At 55.2% G+C, this 20,195-nt stretch overlaps 4 protein-coding genes across 4 annotated transcripts; 1 reads left to right on the forward strand and 3 right to left on the reverse strand.

Moving 5' to 3' along the window:
* Positions 1-1,733: 1,733 nt before the first annotated feature.
* On the reverse strand, positions 1,734-4,739 carry G6M90_00g092280 (uncharacterized protein; the record flags this gene model as incomplete). Its single annotated transcript, XM_014686386.1, has 5 exons — positions 1,734-3,023; positions 3,100-3,644; positions 3,707-3,886; positions 3,986-4,543; positions 4,616-4,739. The coding sequence occupies 5 exons, from the start codon at positions 4,737-4,739 to the stop codon at positions 1,734-1,736; spliced, it is 2,697 nt and encodes an 898-aa protein (XP_014541872.1).
* A 5,447-nt stretch (positions 4,740-10,186) lies between these two features.
* On the forward strand, positions 10,187-11,931 carry G6M90_00g092290 (uncharacterized protein; the record flags this gene model as incomplete). Its single annotated transcript, XM_014686387.1, has 2 exons — positions 10,187-10,351; positions 11,155-11,931. 2 exons carry the CDS (start codon positions 10,187-10,189, stop codon positions 11,929-11,931), a joined length of 942 nt encoding a protein of 313 aa, XP_014541873.1.
* A 1,195-nt stretch (positions 11,932-13,126) lies between these two features.
* ure1 (Urease) lies at positions 13,127-15,969 on the reverse strand (the record flags this gene model as incomplete). Its single annotated transcript, XM_014686388.1, has 5 exons — positions 13,127-13,447; positions 13,512-14,403; positions 14,483-15,675; positions 15,787-15,873; positions 15,949-15,969. The coding sequence occupies 5 exons, from the start codon at positions 15,967-15,969 to the stop codon at positions 13,127-13,129; spliced, it is 2,514 nt and encodes an 837-aa protein (XP_014541874.1).
* Positions 15,970-17,722: 1,753 nt separating this feature from the next.
* On the reverse strand, positions 17,723-19,729 carry NGG1 (Chromatin-remodeling complexes subunit NGG1; the record flags this gene model as incomplete). Its single annotated transcript, XM_066131418.1, has 2 exons — positions 17,723-19,200; positions 19,300-19,729. The coding sequence occupies 2 exons, from the start codon at positions 19,727-19,729 to the stop codon at positions 17,723-17,725; spliced, it is 1,908 nt and encodes a 635-aa protein (XP_065987414.1).
* Between the last annotated feature and the right edge of the window lie 466 nt (positions 19,730-20,195).

Consider the following 20,195-nt stretch of genomic DNA (forward strand, 5'->3'; position numbering starts at 1 on the left):
TACTCCGTATAAACCAGCTTTATGCTGGGCCCCCGCCTTGCATCATCATTTTTCCTTCTCAGCTCTGGCGTTTATGTACGAACAATGTTCGGCGGGCGCTGATCGGGTTTCTTCTTCAGGTAATGATCTCGGCCTAAACAAGGATCAAGTAGTTTTGGAGGACTGACTGTCTGTCGGTAAGCCCGGAAGCTGTCGCGGCGGTGGATGCTCAACCGGCCGTGATAACCAGCAGGTAATATTGAATGCCTCGTCCCGGAATAGCCAACACCCAGCGAGGTACCCCCGTACTTAAGACGGCCCTCGACGTGGTCTGGCGGATGCATCTATGGCAGTCGAGTATTTTCAAGACTTGACGACTCAACATAGAAGAGCGATGCCGTTGGTCGCCCTGCCGATTTCCACAGTGGCTTTGCGTTCCGTGGCGGGCCATCTCACGCCGATCCCACAAGATAGAGTGTTTGAGCTCGGAACGCGCATAACCACCTAGGTACTTAGTAGTTAGTCATCTACGTACTACAAGAATGTCCGTCGGCAATGAAGGAGCTTGGGGGACAAGTTCACCCATCTGCCGGGCTTCCAGCAATAGCTCACTATCTACAATTCCACGTTCCGTCAACAACACCCACGTGGGCGCAGCATTGGCATCAGCCCGAGGTCGCGGCACTCGCTCCTGCCAAGGGCCACATCGACCTGCTCCCGTTCGTTCCCGGCAGCGCCATGAAGCCACCGACGGATATTTACCGAGCAGTCCGGAGTGCATATAATACCCGTCAGCGACTAAGTGTTTTTTCATGGGAAAAGCCCACTTAGTTGCCAACGGGTACGGAGTAGATGGCGGTTGTTCCAAGCCATGTACATGCATAATTCGGCATATTTCCATCTCTTCGCTCTCTACCGCACTTCCTCCGGACTTCCTCCTTACCGCATCATCCTTCCTGCCCCGCTAGAACCCGGAAGCTGTCGCAGATAAGCACAGCCCAGTGGGGTCCGAGGAGATAAGCTTGATTCCCGCAGGCGCACCTTTGTCCTTGAACTCCGTGGACACTCGGTGGTTTTGCCAGCTTTAATACTAGTACACGGTAGTCTAGTAGCTTCGACCGGCCTTTGGTCCAGCAAGTTGCATAATAACCTACGGAGTACCTACCGGGGTGTTCGTTCGGCGATGGTGCTTAGTCATTGTGCCTTCACGCGACGCGCCAACGGAAAGTCGACGCGGGTAGTCCTACAGGGTAGGATCAAACATTCGACGTGCACTTTGCAGTGACTGAGAAGGTCTGCATTTAGTAATTCAGTGTGTGTTAAAATGAACGTGATGCTATATCCTTGTTTGTACTCTATAGTTTTTATTCCTAGGGGTGCAGGAATTTTCCGCCAGGTTTTATGAGACGTCCCCCATCTCACTTGAGCTCGAAAACGAGACGACTCCTCGACTTGACATTGAGCACATGGAGCATCTACATGGAACATCCCAAATGGCAATTAACAAAGTACCCACTCGGGAAATTGTACTACATGTCATCAATCTATTCAACCACTACATACTGCTAGATACCTAGTCATCATCATGCCCAGCCCAGCCCACTGCTACAACACGTCTTTTCGCGAATACGACTTTTGTCCGACATCCCCTACGCGCCTCGCTCCCCAATTGCATCATTCATCTCTTCATCAACCAACGCACCTGGCGTATCAATCACTGCCTCACAGAAGCAGCGTCAAGACTGTACCCCACCCTAGTAGCCATGCTCGTTATCGCGACGACGCCCATGGTGTTCGCGACGACCATATCCCTCGTTGTCATCGTCGTCATCTCGGCGGCCATACGAATCCTCGTTGCGACGACCATGGCCGCTGTTTCCGCCAGAACCACTCTCTTGACGGCCGTAGCCACCATTGCCACCGTAGCCGCTTTCCTGGCGCCCGTAACCACCATCCTCGCGTCCGTAGCTACTCTCCTGTCGGCCATAGCTGCTATTACCACCGTAGTCTTCCTGACGACCGCCGTGGCCACTTTCTTGACGGCCACCACCGTAGCCACCACTGCCGCCATAGCTATCCTCTCGTCCGCCATAACTGCTCTCCTGACGGCCATAATTGTCATCATCGCGACGGCCGTGGTGAGTGCTGCTACCATGGCTACTTTCCTGACGACCATATCCGCTGCTTCCGCCATAGCTGGATTCCTGCCGGCCACCGTAACCTCCGCTTTCGTCGTCATCGCGGCGTCGGCGGTTGTTATCGTCATGGCGCCCGCTCTGCTGGCTGTGACCGTAGCTGCTGCTCTGCTGACTCTGACCGTAGCTGCTGGATTGCTGGCTATGCCCGTAGCCGCTGCTCTGTTGACTCTGACCATAGCTACTATCCTGACGTCCGTAGCTCGACTGGCTTTGCGAGTAGGAAGAGTCATTATCGTTACGGCCACTGTCCTTTCTCTCGTCTTCGTCCTTGCCAAATGCGCCGCCAAGAATGGAGCCGGCTTTGCTCAAAAAGCCTTCGAGCCCGCCCTTTTCTTCCTCCTGTTGGTTGTGCTGTGAGCTCTGTCCAGCGGGCAACTTGTAGCCCGTGTTCTGCTCGACAATGCCCGCGACTAGTCCTGTAGCTCCAGAAACAATGGCATCGGCAGCTGCCCCTGCAATCTTGTTCTCGAGAGTGTCCGGTTCACCGTAGAGTTTTCGCATCTTGAGCTTGCCAGCGCAGCCATGCCCGTGGCCAGTATCGTCGACACCCTCCTTGTGGTTCTCACCCCTCATGACGCCATCGCGAGACAACTTTGAGCGGTAGGAGTCCTGCTCACTGCGGAGCTCTTGCCACCACGACGTCACTTCCTTGAACATAGTGTTGCGGGCCTCAGAGACGCCATCTCTACCCATGTCTCTCTGAGCTGGATGATGCAAGATACCGTTGATGACGCGATCACAGAGACGATTTACATCGGTGCTGTCATCATCAATTGCATCCATGATCTGGGGAACCGCCCAACTGATCATCTTAGCGGCGGTTCGACCGGCGATCTCATTGAGGATCTAATCAAGACGGTTACCTTTTTTAAAATTCTAAAAGGCGCAATGAAGTGAAATGGACAAGTATCAAACTACTTACGTTGGAAAAGTGATCCTTGGACAGCATGGAGTGAGTAGGATCTGTTGATCGGTCGTCATTGAAGACGACGTGTTGCTCGTTCTCACTGCTCTTGATGACTTCGCCAGAACCGGTGGCCAGTTCGCTCTTGATCTGGCGGATCAGGGGCACAACAACTGGTGCCATGATTGAAAAGACAAACCTGGAAAGTTGTTCCTCCAACTGTTCAATAATCTTTGGCAAGACCGGGATCTTCTCAACTGCCGAGGTGATGCCCTTCATGATGTCGTCGTGGAATTCAATGGCAGGCATGATTTGCTTATATACCTGCTGAACGTAGGCTGTAAATTCCTCTGGGTTTCGGGGAGAAACAGACATGTTCTCGACCTGGGACGCCGAAGCATTCTCTTGAATCTGATCAATTCGACTCTTCTGATCCTTGCCACCAAGGAGACCTTCAGGAATCTTGTCCAGGAGCTGACGCAGCAGGCTGGTATCCGAGTTCTTGCTATCCTGAAGAGTTCCCTCAAGCTCTTCAATTTCGTTCTGGGTCATCTTGTCGGATACTTGGGACAAAATTATTAGCTTTAAAAAAACCTCATAGACAAAGCACATGGTCAATACTAACCTTCACCAACGACGGAGTGGAGGAAATCTACACCACCAAAGGTACCAGTGACGATGGGGTAGACATCGCCGTTGGCGCCTTCGAGGCGAATGAGGGTGTCTCGTCCAACATGAGGGAAGATGTCTCGCTCCCCCATTTCGATGAGAGCCAGTTCGCAGTAGTTGCTGTGGGCGAGGAAGTCTGTAGACGGCTGTTAACATGCATATTGACGGCTTTCATGGATCCCACGAGAACGAAAGAGAAGCGGCTTGACATTGGAGAGGGTGAGCACAAACGAACCTTCCAAGCAGTGAAGGCCAGTTCCCAAAAGGCGAAGGGACTCGTAGAGATCCTCCTTTCTCCCTCCATTCTTGTAATTGCGACCAAGCTCGATGCATCGGCCAAAAAGATTTCTCACGTGCTTAGCGGAAGTCATGATATCGGCCCGTTCGTTCGCAATGTAATTTTTCATGCCAGACTCGGGATCGATGGACAACTCTCTAGATTCATCAATGGGCCCTCGAAGGCGGCTGTCATACTGCCTAGCATCCTGGTTGTCGGCGTAGTTTTTGGGGTTGTCAATGTGATCTTCCGGGCGATAGCACCCAAGACGGTCAGCAGTAACCTCGAATTCGCCAGAACCATAGCCAAAGGTCAAGAAACCGAGAACGCAAAGGAGGAGTCGGATGGCTTCGGCAGAGACAGACTTGACAGTGCCGACGTCGATGGCTTGAGAATAGTCTCGGAGCCAGTTGCCAAAGTAAACTCTAGAGACCATGATCTTGTTGAATTTCTTATGCTTCATAGCACGAGCCATGGCCAGTGTGAGGAGGGCATCTTCGATATCACCGTGTCGCCCTGTATGAGAGCAACAGAGTTAGCTCGTCGTGGAAGCGCAAATGATGCTGTACCAGTTTAAAGCACACGAACAATTTTGGCCCTCGACCTTGGAAGTGGAAGCAATGTTTCCAGCTCCAAAAGCTGCCGCTGGGGTAGCTAGAGCTACAAGAACAATCAGCCCCAAGATGAGACCATGATTGCGGAGGTCGATCATTGTCCCGGAGGCTTGCGTTTCTTTTAGAAAAGGGGGATGTTGTGGTATGTTGGAGTTGCGGAAGCTGTGGTGGGGTCGTCTGGGCTCTGAAGCTCTCACTCTTCTCCAAGTGGATGAGTGCAAGCTGCTTTGGTAGTTATCTACGTTGATGAGAAAGTAGGATGGAGGAAAGATAATGAGAGCAGGGGAAGTATGATGGATTTAAAAAGAGGAAGATAAGGGGCTCAAGAAGGTTTGGATGTGAACAAGAGGGAGCCAGGAGGGGCTTTGAAGGAGGGGCAGCAAAGATGCGGTCTCTGGAGCAAGGAGCCGAGCAAGCGGGAGGGTGGCAGCGATATCCAGGGTCCAGAGCGCTGGGTCTCAAGCATCTGGATAATCAATGCGCATGCCACTTAGTTCTTGAGTAGTCGACCGGTTGCTTTTAGCAGCCGGCGGATCTGAGCTGGCCCCATTTAGTAGAGGGGACAGGGGACATGCGCATGTGAACTTTAGAAGCCTCCGTGACAAACCACACCGATCTTTAGTAGATCGTTTCCCTCGTCTTCTCTGGAGGAGACGCCGTTCCCGACGAGAAGGAAAGCCCGGCGGCTGCAAATACGGTTGGTGTACAACAATGTAATGGTCCCAACGATCAGGCACAGCATGCGCCGTTTGTGATTGATGATGTCAAAACGCCACGCCACGCGGCACCCCTTGTATCACATACGGAGTACTTGGTGCTTGGGACGGCGAGGTTCCTTCAAACAAGTTTGTACAAACAAGACGGCTACGCAAGCGCAAACGTCTGATATTTCTTGGACGCCGATCCATCCCATCTTGTTTAGCGGGGAACGCGCAGTTATTATATTGCATTAGTTGCTCGGTGCTGAGAACATCTCTGAGCTTCCCGCCTGAGAAGCTTGGACAGAGGGCGGTCAGGGTTAAGCATAATGTACACAGGTGCCTTCAATTTTGATGTCGGCATATGAGCCACGGCTCGTTTCAGACGCAGCGGCTCAGGCTGGTGCTTTAGCTTTAACTGTGGCCAACAAGCTTAAATCAGAGCCAGTCGACATGCAGCCTGATTTTTTTGTCGTGCTAATAGCACTCGGTCCGGGTGCCAATGGGAACATTGAAAAGGGCACTGGGCTGACATGAGCAACATTGACTGACATAGAAGACGTGATGCAGGGATCACTGGCTCTGGATCCCTGCAATCCCCGTACCGCCAGGTGCAATACCCACTCAAGAGAGTAACGACTGGCGACTCGCTGACGAGGGTTTCTAGCCGCCCCGCTTGGTCCCCTCCTCATCAATTCTAACGATTCTTCGGCCCATCCTGTGGCTGTCTGGTGTCTTGGACGTCAAGCGTGAAGCGCTGCCAGCATGACGGACAGCTCAAAGGTCCCACTTGACCGATCCTGAAACATTTAGGATCCTACGACGTTCAGCTGCTCAAGCGGTTCAAGGCTGCCTGCCAGAGTGGTGACTAAGTGGTCCGACCAGCATCGAACCCCGCACCCAGGGGGCGCGGTAGACGCTCCACCCGCTTCTTCTGTGCAGAAGTGACACGCAGAAAGCGTGGGCACATGTCGACGGAACAAGCAGTGTCTTGGCCGATTTTGACGGCATTTTGATTTGATGCGCGTCTTTCACGGAGAGCCGTGTGTAAAAAGACAATCTTATAAGCAGTATTAATGTGAAATTGTACAGACTTGGATGGTCTGTACCTGAGCACCTAGGTACCTAGGTAGTTGGAACACGAGTGAGACCCGGGCGGGCAAATACTCTGCTCACATACATCAACAATAGGGTAGCTCTTGGGTGGCAGAGATGAGCGTATGGTGAACATTCATGCGGCACGGGATATCATAGGAGAGCGCGGTTGCTAGGTGCTCTGCCTTTTTACACACGTGATTGTCCTCAACATATATTAGATGAGCAGGGTAAGGCTGTAGAATGGAGGTGCATTGCGACCTGGGAATAATTATAACAACACGGAATGTTCAAACGATGCAAAATATGTGCCACAAAGGAAGATGAATGGGAGTCGTCACAAGAACGAGATTGGCGAATGGCCGAGACAAACCCAAGAGGCACTCTGAGTATGTATTTTTGAAAACTCCAAATTGTACCGGGTGCAGAACAGGCAGTTTCAAGAAAGATAGTGCAGGATGAGCAGTGCAAAGCCTGTTGCCGCCTCTGTTTCGAGACCAGGCGGGACCTACGATTCTCACTGACACCAACTTTGCAGCACATTCGAGGCGAATAGACCAGACAGCACTCGGTGCGACGCCCAACATTCAAGGCTTAAAGTCACAGCCCAAAAATGGAGACGAGGAGCTGGGCGAGTCTGATCTCTGCCTCTAGGGATACCCGTCCAGGAATCATGTACTCAAGTATGTATCGATATATTTCAATGTTAGCACCCCGCCGAGCCTCAGTACATGTGCTGGAAACGCAAGCATCGTCAGAGTGGCAGCTCCAGCAGACCAGTTGACATGGCATAAATCGCAGTGGACTGGGAGGCTGGCAGAGAGCCAGATGGCCGAAACCGCCAGGAAGCCTACAAGCACGGGCGCCGCAAGCCCGCCCCGGAAGGATGAGCGGGTTTGCTCTATTGCCCAACTCAACAAATGGTGATGCGTCATTGATGCTCTCTGACAAAAAGTCTTTTTTATCAGGGGCGGGAGGACAGAGGACAGCCATGCACGGAGTACTCAAGTAGGCAACAGGACAGCGGGCGAGCAAACGTGAGCGACAGATGGCCAAGGAAGGACATCAATTTGATTGTGAAACAGCACCAGTGGCACCAGTCGACGGGTCGCCCTTCTGGGAGCAACGCCGCCTTGAGAGTCAACATTAGTTGGGACGAGCACTTGAGGAGACTTTGTGCAGAGCTGCGGAGGCATCACCAAGGCAGGTACGGACGGACATGGAGCACAAAGTGCAGGAGTGCCCAGTAGGTCGCTGGGCGCGAGGACATTTGCCAGCACTCCGTGGCAATGGACCAGACACATTGCACAGAACATTGAGCAAAATGGAGGCACCAGGCGCTCTCGCCTCTCTGCTCCATAGGCCGTGCTGAGATGTACACCCCCGAGCACGAAGGTGCTGGAACGATAGCGGGGTCAAGACGACACATGCATGGATTGACGGATGCCATCTTCACGTCTGGTCCATCAATGATCAATTGGTGCTGTTTGCATCCCCAGGCATTAGAGCGCTGCCATTGGCGGGGGAAGTGCTGTGTCACCTCCTCCATCCCGGCCGCGTCGCAGCACAGCGAGAGAAGCTCGAAAACAGCGACTTCAGCGACTCCCCCCAAAAGGTCGCTCAGAGGTCCCTAAGCAGCAGTTGGGATGGAAGAAAAGGGCCAAAGCCGCCAGCAACGAACTGACGCCCACCTTTGACCTGTTGAATTGGCACAAATAAAAACCCATGCCGCAGTCACACAATAATTCGGCGCTGAATATGAATAAACATTGATTTATCACGCAGGGCTTCAGAATTTGCAGGCCGTTCATGATAGTGATGTACTGCAGAGATACGCCCAACACCGGACAGCGAAGTCAACCGGTGTTTGCAAGAGCCAAGAGCCAGAGTGACAAGACGACGTCTGGAGCTCAAGTGGTGTCTGGTGTGGCAAGTTTTGGCACGACTAGAAGACTCAATGGTACGTACCTACCTAAGTATGTGCCATGAGGGACAAGATGGTGCACCAGAAGGGGGGGGAATAAAGTCAATGTGATTTAGCGGCAAAGTGCTGGAATCAACCAAACCAGACTCTGGTTGCGCGTGTTCCAGTATTGATTCATTGTTCTAGCGGATTCGGGGTGCTACTGGTGGTGAAAATTGCTGGTTGAATCAAGATGAGGAGAGACCAGACGCCAGTCGAGTCGTTGGCCTGGCGCCTGGTGTAGGGGAGCTTGAGAGATGGAACCAGACCAGAGGTTTCCGGGATGCCTCCCGGGGGGCCTTTGGCTGACGACGTGTACGCGAGAGGACAGACAACTGGTCGTCGTTCCACAAAGCAATGAGCCGTGGTGATTCACAGCGGCTACTTGCGGAACACGCTGAGAGGCAGCGCAGACGGGCGTCGGGGCACTGCAAGGGGCACTCAGGCATCCGACGGGCAAAGGGGACACATGCAAACATGGAACATCTGGAGGAACCAGCAGTTGAGCTGGCGGCGCTGGGAGGATCAATGATGGGACTGGGCACAGGAACAGGCACAGGAACAACAACAAGAAACAGGAGGTCAAGTGGACCAGTTGAGGTGTCAACGGTTTCCTCCCAGCTGGACCTCTAACTGGCCACTGCCACGCTGGCGAGTGCTCGGGGGCCGAGCCCGAGGGCATCAAAGTAGAGGGATACGCCGAGGTCGACGGCTTAGCGTGTCAGTGATGCCAGCGGCATCTTTTGTTACTGAAGACATCAATGCGAAGTGCTGGCGAGATGTGATGTGACCAGACATCTGGAGGCTGCAGGCTGGGGGCAGCTAGACAGGGGAGGTGACAGAAGAACGATTCAATTGATGCAGAGCGAGCATCTGGGCTGGGGCCTAGAACACCGCCGGGCCTCCAACCTGGGTCGCAGCACTGGGATGAAAATTTCAAGCCAGCACGACTTGTCTGCGCAGTCTTGCTCGCCCGGCTCGGGCGGCTAGCAAGAGGCCCTGTGATGCAGCACTCGAGCAGCAGGCCCAATGTTGAAGCACCAGACCAGACCACTTGAGCACCACTTGAGCCTCCATGTCCATCCATGCCATGGGCCCGGAGCAGTGAAGCGCCAGAACGGCACCAGGTCCAGCGCGTGCGCACATGAGCACCTGAGTGCCTGGAGGACCAGCCGCCCCGCCCAAGCCTCAATCCACTCTCCTTCTCGCGCCGCCAGTTGGCCACTCAGCACGCTCTCTGCTGCCCGTCTGCATCAGGGTGCTCCATCCTCGTCCGCCGCCCACTTGCCTGCGTACCCGCGCTCACACTGGCCTGGCTGATTTTTCGATTTTTTTTTCCCCTCCCCTTGCTGTGGCCTGGCCGTCAACGGGCGACGTTGGAGGTTGCTGATTGCGCGCGGGTGCCAACGCCGCAGCATTCCTACATATTTGGCACACCACCCACCATCCCGCCACCCAGCCCCCCGAAATTTTCCCTCCTCTCTTCCCTCTCTTCACGCTCCAGCGGTCAAAGTGCCTCCCCCTCCCAAAGTCCAGTCTCAGTCCCCAATCCAGGTCCCCAATCAGCCAGGTCCCTCCAGGCTCCCCCAAAACTCCTCCTCGCCCGCCACAACCTCCCCTTCTAATCCACCACAAAACATCGCCATCGTGCACCCGCTGTTAGGTCAACACAGGCGTCGCGCTTCTCGCTACAAAACCACCACCAGCGCGCATCTCCAGCGACCGCCTCGGAGCACTTGTCGCGCCCCCAAAACCCACAGCTCGTCCACAACCACCAGCTTGCCACATTATGCCGCGCCAGACCAAGAAGGCCGACGATAAGAAAGTTGCCGTCGCGCCCGCACCAACCATGATTCCTGCGCCCACAGCTGGAGTTATTCCTCAGCCGCCCATTCCCATCGGCGTCACCCAGCGCGTCGTTGATAATGAGAGCTTCCTCCGGGTGCGCGATTCGGTAAGTTGACCGGCCTTTTTTCTCTTGCATCTATCTATGCCTGTACGGTTTCGCATATGTCCGCGTGTGCCTCGAGTCGGATGAGCTCTCTCTGCATGCCGACGAGCTTTCAAGTGCATTCATTTTTGGCTGAATAAGCTCATGCAAGTGCTTGAGGCTTCGAACGAGTAACTGGTGCAGACGGCGGTTTATGCAATGGTCTGTTGCAGAGACGCGAAGAATGGCGGCCTGCTTTCTACGCTCTCTCTAAGCTCGTTCGGAGCTACCCTGACGGACCATAGCTTTCTGCGATGAGCTCAACCACGCACAGTGCTGAATCGCTCGCGCAGAGTGAAGAATTCATCACCAGTACCCTTGAGAGAATTTCCAAACCCACAATGTCCTTGTTATTCTTTTTACTATTTTTTCTCTCCCCTTCCCATTCGGTGCAAGACCGCGACTGTAGCTCTCTCACCCACCCACCTTTGTTTACATTGAAGACCCCGCGCCGCGTCTGCGCTGGATCCGCCCCGCCATGAACCATCAGCGGCTTAGCTCTGCACCACGTCTTGCAGGGGTAGCTTCAGCAGCCGAGGAGCTTGAGCATGCTGCAGCTTCTCCAAGCTATGCCTGATACGGAGAGCTTTTGGAGAGATGCCCGCAACGCGATTCGGTCGTGATGCATGGTGTTGAGGCACAGGACCATTACCTCCCCGGATTTTCCTTTGACACATGCTGAGCGCGTTATTTCTCGAATTCACTCATATCGAACCCTTTTCTCAAATTGGTGCTGTTGCAATGCAGAGTGCTAACCCGGACAACAGGCTGTTGGCCGCCTGACCACCATTCTGGAGCTCCTGCGGTCTTTCACCCAGGACTACATCCGCCAGACCAACCTTTTGCTTGGTGAGCCCACCGCCGAGGGCCAGGGTGACCTGCTCAGCTCTTTCGAGACGGCTGCTGCTCAGCTCATGATGCCCGTTACTGGTGACATGGCTGCTCCCGTTGAGGAGAAGAAGGAGCGCAAGAAGCGTACTCACGACCCCAACGCCCCCAAGCGCCCTCTCACACCCTACTTCCTGTACATGCAGCATGCCCGCTCAATCATTGCTAATGACCTTGGTTCTGAGGCTCCCAAGGGTGCCGTTCAGGAGGAGGGTCAGCGTCGGTGGGCCAACATGAGCCCTACAGAGAAGAAGGGCTGGAACACTGCTTACCAGTACAACCTGCGCCTCTACAATGCCCGTGTTCACTCTTACAAGAACGGCAATCCTCTAGCCAAGAACATGAGCGACGAGGAGGCCCTCAAGTATGCCGACGAGTTCCAGGTTCCCATGCCCTCTATCAAGGATGAGGCTGCTCATGAGGCACCCGCCAATGAACAGGAAGCTATTACCGAACAGCTCCAGGACGAGGCCAAGACACCTAAGAAGGCTGCTCCTCGCAAGCGCAAGACTGCCACTCCTGCTGCTGACACCACCATTACTGAGACGGCCAAGGCCACGCCCGCCAGCCCTGAAAAGAAGCGAAGACGTACATCCACCAAGCCCGCTGAAGATGAGCCCAAGAAGTCTGGACGCAAGAAGACTAAGAGCTCTTAGATGCCCTGACGTTTTGGTTTTGCTTTTTCAGCGCTCCCTACTTTTGTTCTTGGTGGTGCAAACAACACACGTGACGACCTATAATTGCTCTCTGTATAGTCACCGAGGGTTCTGGGTCAGCAAGCACCAAATACGCCTTTATCTACAAATTAGATGAAGGAATGTGATATACCCATGCGACATCTCTAGCATGCTCATGCTTATGCTGTCAAATCTCTTAAATGGCTTGTCGGAAGTGTTGGGAGCACGTCTTCTCAAATGCTGCTGCCATTTGTCTTTTTCAGGGCAGGAGTCTTTGTTTATTTAGTATCTTAGGGTTGGCTGGTGTCTTATCGCATGCGCGGGCATATTCTCCATGCTTTGGTCATGGGCCCGGGCAGGGTGGGAGGGAAAGGGTGTAAAAACGGAGACGCCAAAGGGAGTGCGGCTCACTTTTCTTGTGAAGGGATCTGGGATAACGGCTGGGTTTGATTTTGTTTTCCCCCCGTCTATTACAGGCGCGGGCATGGGTTGGTTTTTGTGCCGTGTATGTTCGATACGCATGGACTGTACTCACAGTTACAGTATTTTGATCGCAATGCCGTAATGAAAGCAATGATTATTATACTATGAGTTTTGCTTGCACAGAGCTGAGCTGGGATATGACGTGCATTTGCAACCGTATTGAACATGATCCTTGCCTCTCGTTTTCTATCTTGTGCATGGTCCAACTTGCTCGCTTTTGCTATACATACGCCCATGTCTCGACTGTTCTGATCATCTTGGTATTTACGCACAAATGACTTCAAAGCTCACACCAACTTGCAAGAAGTCTGGTATAGCTGGGGGCTGTGGGTAGCTACTTCCCAATTTGGGGCAGGTGTGGCCGTGATGGTCTTGGGGCTACGCCTGGACACGAAGAACTTGGACCTTCAATAAACCTTTTTGCTGAGGACCTTTGTTTTTGGTACATTGAGACGTACTCCGTTGCTATCTAATGTAACGTGTGATATCGATAAAAAACGCCTAACTACCACGCTATGAGCCCAAACATGCTTAAAAAAACACCGTGAGTTTTCAACCCAACGCATTCTTTGTCGTTAACTCCCCCCTCCCCCCCAAACACTCGTTCCATATCTAGTCCTCCCGGTTTCCAATATGGTGACGACGGCATCCCAACATTCCTCTCTTTAGACGCAGGATTTCTTCAACACTGCTAGTAAACGTACCACGTCTGCGTCAGCGGCAACGTCTCCGCCGGTGCGGCGCTGCACACTTTGCCATCCGCCTCGACGACATAGCTCTCGGGGTCGACCTTCATCTTGGGCATGGCGTCATTCAGGCGCATGTCCTTCTTGCCTATGTCTCTGCAGTTGCGGACGGCCTCAACGCGGCTTCGGAGGCCGTACGACGCGGCCGTCCCCGAGGAGATGCACGCCTCCGAGACGAAGAGCACCTTGGTGCTGGGCACGAGCGGCGCGTACATGGGACGCCCGATGGTGGGTTGGATCGTGGGGATGGAGCCATTCGCGTCGCCCTGGATAGTGTGAGCATGTATGTTCTGGGGAAAAAAAAACGCAGAAGGAACAAGGAAGACTGACCATCATTGCCCAGGCCGCCATTCCGGCCTTGAGCACAAGCGACGGCTTCGTACCGAACCAAGCCGGGTCCCAGATGGCCAGGTCCGCCAGCTTGCCTACCTCGATGCTGCCGATGAGGTGGGAGAAGCCCTGGGCGATGGCGGGATTCACCGTGTACTTGCTCACGTAGCGGCGGACCCTGAAGTTGTCGGCGTCGGAGGCCTCGTCCTCGGGCAGCTTGCCGCGCTGGAGCTTGTTCTTGTGCGCCGTGTTCCAGGTGCGCAGGATGACCTCGCCGCAGCGGCCCATGGCCTGCGAGTCGGAGCTCATGATGCTGATGGCGCCCATGTCCTGCAGCACGTCCTCGGCGGCAATGGTTTCGGCGCGGATGCGCGACTCGGCAAAGGCCACGTCCTCGGGGATGTTCTTGGACAGGTGGTGGCACACCATGAGCATGTCGAGGTGCTCGTCGAGCGTGTTGTTGGTGAAGGGCCGTGTCGGGTTGGTCGACGCTGGCAGCACGTTGGGGTGCTCGACGACGGAGATGATGTCGGGCGCGTGGCCGCCGCCCGCGCCCTCGGTGTGGTACGTGTGGATGGTGCGGCCCTTGAACGCGGCGATGGTCTGCTCGACGAAGCCCGACTCGTTGAGCGTGTCGGTGTGGATGCAGCATTGCACGTCGAGCTCGTCGCACACGCCGAGGCAGGCGTCGATGGCTGCCGGCGTCGCGCCCCAGTCCTCGTGGACTTTGAGCCCGCATGCCCCGGCTGTGATTTGCTCGCGGAGGGCCTCGGGGGACGAGTCGCATCCTTTGCCTGTGAGGCCGATGTTGAGCGGGAGGGCGTCGCAGGCCTGGAGCATGGCGCGGATGAGGTTCTTTCCTGGCGTGCAGGTTGTGGCGTTGGAACCGGCGCTGCGTGTTTTGCCCATTATTAGCATTGCTGAAGCTTAATTTTGGTTTGAGATGCATAGCGAAGGAAGAAGCAACAAACCTCGGACCGGTGCCGCCCCCCAAAAACGTGGTTATGCCCGAAGCCAAGGCCTCGTTCGCCTGCTGCGGACAGATGTAATGGATGTGGGTGTCAATGCCACCGGCGGTGACAATCTTGCCCTCGGCGGCGACGACGTCGGTACAGCTGCCGACAACCATGTTGGGGGTGACGCCGTCCATGACGTCCGGGCTCCCGGCCTTGCCAATGCCGACAATGAGGCCGTCCTTGACGCCAATGTCGGCCTTGTAGATGCCGGTCCAGTCGACAATCAGGGCGTTGGTAACGACGACGTCGAGCACCTCGACGTCGCGGCGGCCCGTGGCCTGGCCCATGCCCTCGCGCAGCGTCTTGCCGCCGCCAAACTTGCACTCGTCGCCGTACGAGGTCATGTCGCGCTCGACCTGGATCCAGAGGTGGGTGTTGCCGAGACGGACGAGATCGCCGGTGGTGGGGCCGAACATGGCGGCGTAGGCGGTGCGGTCCATCTGGAACATGTCGATGTGGACGGCGTCGCCGCGCGGGTCGGCCTCGGCGACATGCGCGAACCCGGCCGCCTGCAGACCGGCCACGACGTCAGCCGCGCGCCGGCGCTCGACGATGCCCGAGGCGAGGCCGTTGCCGCCGCGCATAACGCGCCCGCCGCCCATCTCGACGAGCGTCACCGTCTTGGTGTCGCCCGGCTCGAAGCGCACCGAGGTGCCTGCCGCAATGTCCAGCCGGTAGCCGTACGCGCGCCCGCGGTCAAACTCCAGCTGCGCGTTGACCTCGATGAAGTGGTAGTGCGAGCCGACCTGGATGGGGCGGTCGCCCTTGCTCGTGACGCGCAGCCGGATCCTCGCGCGGTTCTGGTTCAGCACCACGCGGCCACGCACCGCCACCACGGCCCCGGGCTGCTTGTCCAGCGCGTACTCCGAGTCCGGCGGCAGCGGGAACGCCTCCGTGTCCGGCACGGGGAGGAAGCTGCCGTACAGCGCACGCCGCAGGTCGCCGTCGTCGGTGGCGATGGGGTTGTGGACGGTGACGAGATATGTGCCCATGGGGAACGTCCCCTCCACCTGGATCTCGCGGAGCGTGCTGCACACCGCCGGGAGGACGTGCCGCCGTCCGAGCATCGTCGCGCCGAGGGCCATGAGATCCGCGACCGAGTGATTGCCATCGCGGATGAGTTCATGGAGGTTGTTCGCGATCAGGGCCTTGGGACACCCGTGTTAGTTGACGAGCTTTTGGTGTGGGCAAAATGCGCCGGCACGAAAGGGTGTCAAACCGGCTTTTCGTTTTGGATTTTTTTTCCCCTTTTATCGTACCGTAGCTTCCGAGTGATTTAGCCTAACGCCTCTCGCAAGGCGCCGTTGAGCCAGCAGGCCCAGCTGCGAGATGACAAGCTTGTCGAGCTAAAATTCCGCGTCGCACAGAGTATAAGCAGCAAAGAAAAGGCACACGCGGAGGAGTCGCAGTACAGAGCTTACTTCCTTGGGCGACAGGTACATTGCCACCTGTTACGGCTCCTCGGGCTTCAGAGAAGAAGCTGCCGCCAAAAAAAGTGTTTCGAGATCGGGCAACCGAAAGAGCCAAGTAGAAGAGCCTCTTCACCTCGAGGGGCAAGCATTTCATGCACAGACCGAAAAAAAGAAGACAAGATCTAGAAAGGCGGCGAGAATTGAAAAGAAGAAAAAGAAGAAGGAAACCAAGAAATGAAAGATAAACGCCACGATGGGGGATTCTAGCTTCTCTCGCATCGCTTTTGGCCGAGCAATAGCTTCCATTTCGGCGACGGTGCCGGGCGACCCGACTTCTTCCTCTCTCTATTTCCCACCCCCCGATTCACCGCCAGCGCCTGTTTCTCCAGTCCAGTATACCTTGTGGTTTCATTTCCATTTGCCTACTAGACAAGATACTAGCGGGCTCCAGAAAAAAAAAGGGCAGGGCGGACACCAAGTGCCAGAGATAAGAGACAATGAGGCCACTCACTTGCCAGGCTACCAGTGGACAATCGGATGTCGCACCTTATCAGCAGCAATGCGAGTCTCTGCCTCGCACTAGACCCCTAAACACGCACGCACACACCCTATCTATGTACTAGGGAGGCATGGGACATGGACATGGACACACGCGACCACCCAGGGGGTGGTCTGGTGTGGCGGCGTCCAGCGCGCCCATCAATTGGCCGCAGGCGGGAGGGCTAGAACTCAGGACGGCACCCTGTTTCGACTGTTTACGTAGTCTGGACTCGGGCTTTACGTACGTACAGGAACGCGTGAGGGTTTTTGCGAAAAAAACAAGACTGCTCATATGCCTATCGCGAAACATGTCGCCCCCTTTCTCCCCCCTCCCCTTCCTCTTTCGCTGCAGTCTGTCCTAAAAAGATGCACCAGGGACCCGATAGAGCGGACATCGTGGATTCATGCGCTCCGTCTGCGTTTGTAAAAAACAAAACCCGACGTATCGGAACGGAATTGGCTACTCGGATTGGCGCGAGGCGGGTGTGCCAAGACTCTGGGGATCGTGGGGCCGCCTGTTCCCAGCCTTATCGGCGCGCCGTGACGGGTTGGATCGATAGGGGCCCCTGGCGCAACGATGGTCAAGTGCTTATTACTAACGCGAATGCCCTATCGCCGCGGAGAGGGGGGTGGTACGAAGTTTACCTGCATGTGCAGACCGGTTGTCGGCGCCCTTCTGGACCCTGGTGGCCTGGCAATCTGTACCTAGATATGTATCTATGTTGGCCATCTGATCTCCGTACAACACACGCCTACATGTACATGAAGCCCGTCTTTGCATTCACCCGTCGTCGACAGTTGAAAACCGTCGGCTGTCCCACGACACGACGCGACACACATGTGCGCACATACACCGCTCCTTACTGCAGTCGCCCGTGGAATTCTCTACAAATGCGCTCGCTCTGCCATTCAGTCGCCATCTATCTACATGCGCACGCGCGCGTCGCTTCCTTCTCCAATGCTGACAAGAACCTCTGCGAGCCTTGAACCCTGGCGCCCCAACCGGCCGGTACCCCCATAACGCCTCGTTTGCAACCCAAAAAAAAAGAAGAACAAAAGCCCATGAAACCCATCTGACGTGGCATGTGTCGTGTCAGCGCTCGCAAACTTGTCGTTAGCGCATGTGGTAGTCATTATTGACAACTCTGGTCTCAACCACCTTTGTCTGCACTGCGACATGGCATCCCTCTCCATTCTGTACAGAACTGGGAAATCCTCGCCCTCCCTTGTCCTTGAATCCCCTTTATTCCTCTTCAACCTCTTCGTCCCATTGCCCCTTCTCCCTCTTGATAAGATCTGCCATGATTTCAGGCTTGAAGATGGAGCTGTCAGGGTTCTGCTGTCTCGGCACTTTGCCCAGGTTCTCATCGTCAAACACCGACCCTATCGTGTCGATCCAGCGCTTCCTCCGCTCCATCAGCGTCTTAGTCTGGTCCCCGATGCCTGGTCGTGCCGTGCCTGCAGCACCCCCCACGAAGTGGCTGCCGCCACCTGCCCCCCCGGGACGCTTCGTCTTCTTGCTCTTGCCCATGGTCCGCGTGCGCTTCAGATAGGCTGCCTGGACTTGGGAGTCGAGATCTTCGAGAATAGTCTGGTACTCCTGGTGGGCCATTCGCTCACGAACCAGTTCTGTCAGCCGTGCCTTGCGGGCTCCATTGATCAACATTTGCTCCTTCAATCGGGACTGTAACAGTCGTAGTCGGCCCGCGACTTCATCGTCGTAATGTCCGTCGTATTCGCTCTCAAATACTTCCTGGGGAAGAAACCCGATATGCCTCAACTCCTGCTTCAGCCGCTCGTCAACCTGCGCATACTCGAGTTTAGGGTGGGTCGCCTTCTTCCAAGCTTCCGTCGACGATTCTGCCATGTATGTAGCTGGCGGGAACGAGTTCGTTTTATCTTCACCAGCCTGGTCCTCCCCATTGCCATCGCCGTTCATGGGAACATCACCATTCGTCACGCCATTCACCGCTGGCTTATCATCAGACCCTTGCGAACGGGCCTCAGGTCGCAGCAGTTGTAATAGGCGTGAGGCCAGAGGCCCTATCGACAAAGAATCCGTCTCGCCGATGCTGTCGCTCATGTTGTCTATGCTGCCTCTCGGCTGATTGGGAGGAAGCTTATCACGTCCCTGTTGTGGCGAGTCAATAGACATGGCTCCGTCCTCCTCCGCCCAAATTTCCGTGTAGTGCCTCTTCCCCCTCTTAGGCATGACAAACGGCGTGACGCGGTCGCCGCGCTCTCGTAGAAATGCCAAGTCTTCCTCCGAGAATGGTCTAAAATATGGGTCGATGTATGTTGAGAATGTCGAAAAGTTGATCTGACTGCTGGGTTTGGCATTACTAAAGTCATTGTCGGGTGGATCGCCAGCAATGAGGTTCGCCAGGTCGTTTCTGGGATAGACTGCCACCGAGTAAATTTCCTTCCTTCCCTCGTCAGACATGCCCTCGGGAACAGGGCGAATTTCGTAGACGGTCGGGTCAGGGAACGTGGACGGATCTTCGCCGAATGTTTGCGCGGCAGGGAGTTGCCGTTTCGGTGGTGCGCCTTCGTCTTCGGAACTCGATTCTTCATCCTCTCCATCCTCCTTGTCCTCTTCTTTCGCTTTCTTGTCAACGTCCATCGCGGACGGCGACCCGGCAGCAGGCGGCGATAGAGACGAGCTCGCAGAGGCTCCTCGAGAGTGCTTGCGCTTGGCGTCCTTGAGAGGTGATGACAGATCTGCGGCTCGTGCCTGTTAGCATGCATAGTGACTACATATATTGCAGCGGCGCTCCCACCAAACTGGGAGGGGGCTTTGAAAGTTGGGGCCGCGCATACCTTCTTGTCCCAGAGAGTCGGAGCCCTTTTTTCTCTTGTGTTTGGTTCTCTTCCCTTCCGGCTCGCCGTCCACGCGTATATCGTAGTCGTCAGGTCTTTTCTTTCGCTCATCGGCAAGATGCCGCATGCCCCGGTCGTAGAATGTAGATCGCTTTTCCATTATGTTGACCAGGTTTTTGAGCTTTTCTAGCATCGCGTCGACGCTCTTGGAGTCGGGCACCGTCGCATTGACGGCGCTTTGGTCAACCAGATCATCATAACTAAGGTTTCGAAATAGAATTACCCTCGTGTTAAGATAATCTGGGTCGTAGAATTCTTGAGGCGGTAGGCTGGCTGGGGGCGCGGGGGCGGGAGTGGAATTGCGGCTCTGTTTCGGCATCGCGGCGGCATTCTTTTTGCCCGAACCGGCCTGGCTCGATCCGGGAGCCATGCTGGAAACTAATCAATGATGAGGATTGAACTTTTCATGAGTGCATTTGATGCCACAAGGTAACTTGGCAGTTTGGTGATGGAATGAGCTTGTCACAAGAATATCGTCGAGGCCGCAGTCGCGCCTGCACGTCACAGCTGGCACTATGATTGGTGCAAGTGGGCAAGCCGACCAGCCTGGCATGCAGCATGCAGGCAGCGGGTAACATTATTGCGGAACCGGAAAAATGAATTTTCCTGGCCAGGGGCTAATGGTAATTAGGTCAAGCTACTCCATACCAAACATTCAATTCAAGACGGGAGCTTTCATGTCCCCAGGCATCTTGCACGGCACGCGATAAATGCCCCTTTGCGTCCCTGCCTCAATAGTACAAGACTAATTTGTGAGCTGTATCCTTGCCGGAATACGTACCAAGGGTGCAAATTATACAAGCTACCAACTGCACGCCTAGGTATTTCGACTGGCG

This window comes from Metarhizium brunneum, chromosome 5, assembly GCF_013426205.1.
Source record: "Metarhizium brunneum chromosome 5, complete sequence".
In the NCBI taxonomy this organism is placed as follows: Eukaryota; Fungi; Ascomycota; class Sordariomycetes; order Hypocreales; family Clavicipitaceae; genus Metarhizium; species Metarhizium brunneum.